The 7,940-nt window shown below is 37.9% G+C and overlaps 1 protein-coding gene across 1 annotated transcript in view; it reads left to right on the forward strand.

The window, feature by feature from the left end:
- The first annotated feature begins 3,131 nt into the window (after positions 1-3,131).
- KIFBP (kinesin family binding protein) overlaps positions 3,132-7,940 on the forward strand; it is a 24,109-nt gene continuing 19,300 nt past the window's right edge. Inside the window, exon 1 of the mRNA XM_019624519.1 lies at positions 3,132-3,655. Coding sequence (XP_019480064.1) covers positions 3,230-3,655 — 426 coding nt within the window. The 5' untranslated portion in view covers positions 3,132-3,229. The remainder of the gene's footprint in view (positions 3,656-7,940) is intronic.

Here is a 7,940-nt window from a genome sequence, read left to right on the forward strand (position 1 = left end):
CGGCCCTAAAAAGTAAATTTTTGTACCTTTATTTGTGATTGGCCTACTTACTGAACTTTCACTTTTTCTGTTCAGTTGTTTGCTTTTTTAGGAAGACTATCATACCATCTGTAAATAATGATAATTTTCCCATCTCCTTCCCAATCATACCTCCTATTTTGTTCTTCCATCCAGTTGCATTTTCTGGCACTTTCAGCTCAGTAATGTATACTAAAGATGATACAATCACCCTAGTCTTAATGCATTTTCCATTAATGATAATGATGTTAAAAACAAAGAGATTAGTGCTCTCTTCGTGTTTCCCCAAAAGTAAGACCTAACTGGTAAAGAAGCCCTAGCTTGATTTTCAGGGTGCCCGTAATATAAGCCCTACCCCAAAATAAGCCCCAGTTAAGATCATCAGCCAGACATGACTATATTTGAATAAATGTAGATTTTTGTACATGAATAAATGAATAAAATTCATCTTTTGGAGCAAAATATAAGACCTGGTCTTATTTTCAGGGAAACACGGTATTAGTGTGGTATTTTTACTGTAATTGATAGACATTAGCTGTGCTCTGACCAAACAAGTTCACTCCCTTTAGCCACAACATGCCTTACACTTTTCTGTCTCTTCTAGTTATCTTCATGAAATCTCAGATTGCTGCATTATGGTGATCTGTAGTCTATATACTACTCACTGGACAAATGCCTCAGGGACTGCTTTATAATATCTCACAGGGACCTAAGAATGCTCTACCCTCAAAATACTGATATAAAAAGAAGGCTAAGAAGGAATATGTTCCCCAAATAGCAGCCAGAACTCTTCCATCTCAAGTTTCCTTGTCCAATGTCTTTGTGTGTCTTAGGTGTGTCTAGAAGGATTTTTCAAAAATCTCTATTTTAGTTTTCACCTGTGTGTTCTTCCAGCTAGGTGTTTAGCGGTCAGTACCATGTGTTATCGTGGTTTGTTTATTGAGCTCCTACTATAAGATAATATAGCATAAATGAAAGTGAACTCTGAAGAAAAATGCCTACATGTTGTATGTGACCTTTGGTAAATTATTAATCTTGACCACAATTCCTAATCTGCAAAATGGTAATAATAGTATCTCAGGTGTTCTAAGGTTAGACGATTTTGATATACAGAATGTTATCTGGCTCACAGTAAGTAATTAGCTACCTTTATTAACCATGTGCCAACTACTTTCCTATTTATGAAGAGATATATACTGAATAGCTACTGTGATTGTTACAGTTGTTTCCTTACCAGTTTTCCAGATTCTTCCCTTGCTCCCCGTTCAGTTTTCTGAATACTGTAAGTCAGATCTTGTCACTGCTGTCTTCAAAACCATCCAATGCTCCCATCTCATTGAGAATATCCAAAGTTCCTATAGAGGCCTTATGAACCTTACATAATAGGACCCATATCTCTCTACTCAAGCCAAGGGATGTCCTTGTTTCATGAACACACCAGGCACACTCCTGTGTCAAAAGTCAAATGTCAAATGTGCTATTCCTCTGTCTGGATATTCCCCTTAATGTCTTCATGGTTTACTCCCTTACCTTCAAGTCTTTACTCAAATGACATCTTCTCAGAAAGGCCTTTCCTGACCATCCTATTTAAAAATAGCACCCTTGCCTCATCTGTTAACACTCCTTTACCACCCATTTGTTTCCATACCATTCATTATCTGGCATTACTATGTAGTTTACTTATTAAATATATTTAATGTCTTTCCCTGTACAAGGGCAGTATTTGTTTTTGTTTTGACTGTTGAATTTCCAGAGCCTAGCACAGTGCCTGGCAAATGAACAGACACTTAAACTATTTATTGAATGAGTCATACAAAGTGTTGTGGAAAATGCACTGGTAGGAAGCCAGACTGGCAGCAAGAGTACCTGTTAAAAGTAATGCAGATGATGGTGGTCTAAACTACTGAAGATCAAAAGTAGACAGATGTAAGAGCTACTTAGAAGGTGCACCAGACAGTACCTGTTTTTCCAGTTAAGGATGAGAAGTAAGAGCGAGATGTCACTCTCAGGTTAGAGTATAGTGGTGCCATTCACTGAGATGCAGAACATTAAGAGCAAATGTGGTGTGGGAGGTAGTGGGCATGTGAAGAGGGAGATAATGAATTCCCATTTGAACATACTGACTACTGGAGTCAGTGGAACATTCAGGTGGTTGTTCCAGTTAGGAGATAGATATTACAGCCTGGAGCTCCAGAGAGCCATCTGGCCTGGAGACCGAGTTTTGGAAGTGAGCAGCACGTGTAATAGAAGCCCTAGAAACGCAGAACATCTCCCTGGGACAAAAATTAGGAAGTAATCCTGAAGAACAGTAGCATTTTTAAGGGACACTTAATTTCATTTATTCCTTAGACTAATTCTATAGAGATAAGTAATATATTATCACGTTTTTACTATGAGAACACCTGAAGCTTGGAAAAGTTAACTTGTCAATTAGATCTGACATTCAAACTTTGCCTAAGAGTTTCCAAAATCAGTGTTCCTTTGTATATCTCAACGCATTTTACAAAGTTAGTGCTTACTGGTTAAAACCTCTGCCACCACCCTCCTCCACCCCCTATATTTGACTTGCTAATTCACGAAGGTATGTGATGGAAAAAGTCATGCATGAGGTGGCTTGTCACAGTCCTGGGATATAACTCTTGTGTTATTTTGGGAAGTTGTACACATCCCTACAACCTATATTTCAGTGTTGAGGTGAAAATATTTGTTGGTCACTGAGTGCTATTTACATTCACAGCTTTCACTCAATATGCTATAAATAAAGGGATCCTTGTTACATTTTTATCCAGTGTGGGGCTGAGTTACACACTAATGTCAAAAGGCTTCTGCCTTTAAGCTTATATCAATTAACGAGAGTAGTTAGTAGATATGGTTGTAAACAATATTGGCATGTTATCTTACAGTCGGCCGATATTTTTATACAATTTGAAGGGTTAAGCGAGAGATGAATTCAGCACTGCAAAGGGCTGGGCTGGAAATGGGGGCCGCCCTCATTGGCAGCTTCGTTTCCATGACAACAGTTGCTACGGTAATCACTACGCCTTCCCATTGGTTACTGCTGAGCATATTGTGAGTCCCTTGGCGGACTTCATTGGTTACCGTTTAGCAGTGCTTGTGCTTGTCGGGGGCCGTAAGTGAAGTGTCGCAAAGCAGTAGGAAGGCGGGAGTCCCGATTGCAAACAGTGAGGAATCCTGGGCTGCAGAGGCCACTATGGCGAATGCTGCGTGGGCTGAAATTCGTGAGAAATTCCAGGCCGCGCTGGCCCTTTCGCGGATAGAATTGCATAAAAATCCCGAGAAGGAACCGTACAAGTGCAAATATGGCGCTCGATTGCTGCTGGAAGAGGTCAAGGCGCTGCTCGGCCCCGCGCCTGAGGACGAGGATGAGCGGCCTCAGGCGGATGACGGCTTGGGCGCGGAGGACCACGCCCTGGGGCTGCCGGCGGAGGTGGTGGAGGTCGAGGGGCCCGTCGCCCAGGGGGCAGTGAGGCTGGCGGTAATTGAGTTCTATCTCGGGATGAACCACATCGACACCGAGGAGCTGTCGGCGGGGGAGGAGCATCTGGTGAAATGCCTGAGGCTGCTGCGCAAGTACCGGTTGTCGCAAGACTGCGTCTCTCTCTACATCCTGGCGCAGGTGAGAGCGAGCCTGGCCCGCGGCTGTCGGCCAGAGGCGCGGGGAAGGAGGGGCCCCCCACTCATGCTACGGACAAAGGCAAATGTTATAAGGCACAATTTTCCCCACGTATTTGAAGCTTTGGGATAAGCGGCTTCCAAACTCCCTCTCCACCCTCATCGCTCACTTCAACATCCCTTGCTGCTTCGCCCTCCTGCAGTCGTAAATGCCTTTTCTTCACCTGTCCAAATCTTGTTCATTCTATTATGAAAAAATCCAAAGTAATTTTAGTCTTAATTTAAGGTCTTAAGGAAATTACAGAGAATGACCAGAATACATTCTTAATTGCAAAGTATCTAAAATCTTCAGTTTCTATTTTTGCCGTATTCATTCGTTTGTTCCTCAGAGAATTCCTGCCCATTCTTTAAAACCCGTCTCAAGATTCACCTCATACTTTGAGTAACTTCCTTTGGATCATTTTGTTCCCAGTTGATCTCTTCCCTCGTACCTTTGAATTCTTATTGTTTCCCGTTTATGTGGTACTTGGTTTACTAAGAAATCTGATCTCATAGGGAACATAACACTTCAAAATACAAATATGGGTGAACTCTTTGTACATGCCAGGCACTTTGCTTAAGCTCACAAACCTTTAAGCTCACGTCCAGTAGTTCCAGTTTCTAATATTTGTGATCCGGGGAACATTTACCAAAATTGATCATACGGTAAGTAGGCCTCAAAGAAAAAAATCTCAATTAAAAAGGAAATTGTATAGTCATATTTTATCATGGTCCAATAAAGTTAAAAGCTACCTAATAACTTTTAAATACCTGTATAACTACATAAAAAAAGAGCTATATATATTTTTTTGCTCACTATTTATAACCCCAGTTTCTGGCACCTTGTAGGCAATTCTAAATATTTGTTGAGTGGATGAATGATCTAATGAAATCCATAAGGTGTTGAATTCAGACAAAACCTCAATTATTTGATATTTTCTTTAACTGTCTGGCTGCTTAAGATCTTAAACATGTAAAAAATTACTTCAATATCTCAAAAATAGAATGAGAAGCTTTCCTTAATATAATAAAGAATCTCCAGTATTTACTATATTTTATTTTAATATGCACACTCTTTCATATTTTAATAACTGAAATCAGGTTGCATCTTACAGCTGATTGATTCTGTGTCATAACTTGACACTTTTCTTTCTTTTTTTTTAACTTTATTGGGGAACAGTGTGTTTTTCCCAGGACCCATCAGCTCCAAGTTAAGTTGTTGTTGTTCAATCTTAGTTGTGGATGGCGCAGCTCAGCTTCAAGTCCAGTTGCCGCTTCAGTCTAGTTGTGGGAGGCGCAGCCCACCATCCCATGCGGGAGTTGAACTGGCAACCTTGTTGTTAAGAGCACACGCTCTAACCAACTGAGCCATCAAGCCACCCAGGGACTGTTTTCTTTTTGATGCATAAAATAACTGTCTTACAAATTGTGACATCTTACATTCAATGAAACACAGTATTTCAAACAGCCAACCTTTTCTAAAGGGTGAATTATTAGAGGTATTCTTTGCTCCTACAAAAATCAGGAGCAAAACCTTGATTAGAAGTTCTGGCCATTCCAATATATAAAAAACAAATTAGTTATTTTGGAAAAATAAAATAATTTATAAAAATTCATCATTTGCATATGTGATTCTTGTATACCTAAAAAATCTGAAAACATCAACTGAAAAACTATTAGAATTATCCGTTTGATAAAGCAGGAGGCTATAAGGTAAATATATCAATAGTATTCCTGTATATAAGCAATAACTTGTTAAAAATATTTTGAGAAATTGCATTCACAACAACAATATTAGGGGTAATAAAACTGATAGCCTTAAAAGGAGAGATATAACATGTTCCAGGGTGGCAAAATTAAACATAATAGTATCAGTATCCTGATACTCATTTATAGGTCTGATGCAATTCCTGCTGAAATCACAATAGGTTTTTTTCTTAGAATTTGACAAAATGAATATGTTTATCTGAAAGAATAAAGAAAATTGAATGTAAAAATGAAAAGTAATATACTAAAACTAACCTACCAGGTACTAAAACAGTATAGCAGTAGTAATTTAATTAGATTCTATATGTGCTAGTCTGTTTCTGAACTTTACTGTTCAGTTGATCTGTTTATTCCAGTGGCATTACCACACTATATAGTATTTTATTACATTTAATATTGGCTATACATGATGAGAAATTTGACCTTACTAATAATAAAGCAAACTAAAAGAAGGAAATAGAAAAATTGTATCAGATTGGCAGAGATTATTAAAGATATTGATTACATTAATGAATGTAATTGGAGAGACTGTGAGGAAATATTAATAGATAGTATCCATTAGCATTATTGCTAGTGGAAATATAAATTCATAGAACTTTTCTGGAAATCATTAGGTATCAAATCTCTTGAGTCAAGACTTTTACTTAAAAATTCAACGTCAAGTTTGAGCTCTGAGCAACAGCAGTTCGAGTCCAGCCCGAGCTGAGCAGCCGCTGAGCTGCCAACAGGTAGCAGGATGGCTCAGCTAAAAAAAAANACAGCAGTTCGAGTCCAGCCCGAGCTGAGCAGCCGCTGAGCTGCCAACAGGTAGCAGGATGGCTCAGCTAAAAAAAAAAAAAAAATCAACGTCAATATTCTAAAGAAATATTGGGACAGGTTTACAAAGGTATGTTAACATGGATGTTCATCACAGAATCATTAATTTTTAAAAAAGAATAAAATATCAGTAGATAAATAATTAAGTATATACTCGTACATCTATGTTGGAGAGTATGCAGCCATTAAAAATAGATTTATATTTGTTAAGCAAAATATTAATATTGAGAAGGAAATGGACAACTGTAAGGGGTTTGGAATTATGTAGAATGATTTCGTTCTGGTAAAAGACTGCGTGTGTGTGTGTGTGTGTGTGTGTGTGTGTGTGTGTGTGTGTGTGTGTGTAGGGAAAAGTTTGAAAGGATCAGTTTGTGGGAATTTATATTTTGACTGCGTTATCTCAACCTGGTGTCTCCTTCCTGGGAAACTATGGATATACAGAACCTGGACCCACATGAGATGATCAAGAGACTTTCCCCTTCTATCTTCAACAGGTTCTGGGGCCTTAGGAATGATTTTTCTTCTTCTGATTTTTGTTATCAGCAGTATTCACTTGCATTGTCATCTTGGGTGAAATTTAACTACTTTAGTAAAATTCCCTAACAAATTAGTAGATTATTTTCCCCACTGCCAGGGTACATATGTGTAGAAGTACTTTTTGTGTGTGTTTATAGCTTTATTGAGGTACAGCTTGACTCAATAAACTGCACATATTTACAGTATACAATTGGATGAATTTTGACATACATGTAATGAAACAATCAATGCAGTCAAGGTAATAAACATATTCATCACCACTAAAAGTTTTCTTGTACTCCTTTGTGATCCCTTCCTCCCTCCTTTATTCAATCTCTCTTCTCCTTGCCCCCCTCCCCTACATTTTCGTAATGGAATCATACAGTGTATTCTTTTGGTCTGTCTGACTTCTTTCATTCAGCATCATTTCTTTGCTGTGTCTGAGATGATCATTATTTATTTTTTATTGTTTATATGGTGAATTTCTTTTGTCTTAAGAAGTTTTTATTTTTCAATTATAGTTGACATACAATATTATATTAGTTTCAGGTGTACAACATACTCATAGTGATGAGACATTTATACTTGTATCACATATGAAGTGATCCCCTTAAGTCTTGTACCCACCTGGCACTATACATAGCTACTACAGTATCATTGACTATATTCCCTAAATTGTAGTTTACATCCCCGTGACTGTTTTGTAACTGCCAATTTGTACTTCGTAATCCCTTTACCGTTTTCACCCATTCCCCCAACCCTTCTCCCACCTAGCAACCGTCAGTTTGTTCTCTGTATCTGTAAGTTTGTTTCTGTTTTGTTTGTTTGTTTTGTTTTTTAGATTCCACGTATAAATGAAATCATATGGTATTTTTCTTTTTCTGATTTTTTAAAAGATTTATTAAAATATAGCTAATATACAGTTATTATATTAGTTTCAGGTGTATACCAGTGATTCAATATTTATATACCTAAAGAAGTGATCACCATAAGTCCAGCAACCATCTGACACTGTATCACATTACCACAATATTATTGACTATATTCCCCATGCATTACATCTTCATATTTATTTGTTTTATACCTGGAAATTTGAACCTCTTATTCCCCCTTCACCTTTCCCCCGCTTTTAAAATTTTTCAATTACAGTT

The sequence above is a fragment of the Hipposideros armiger genome, unplaced genomic scaffold (genome assembly GCF_001890085.2).
Source record: "Hipposideros armiger isolate ML-2016 unplaced genomic scaffold, ASM189008v1 scaffold_15, whole genome shotgun sequence".
Classification (NCBI taxonomy): domain Eukaryota; kingdom Metazoa; phylum Chordata; class Mammalia; order Chiroptera; family Hipposideridae; genus Hipposideros; species Hipposideros armiger.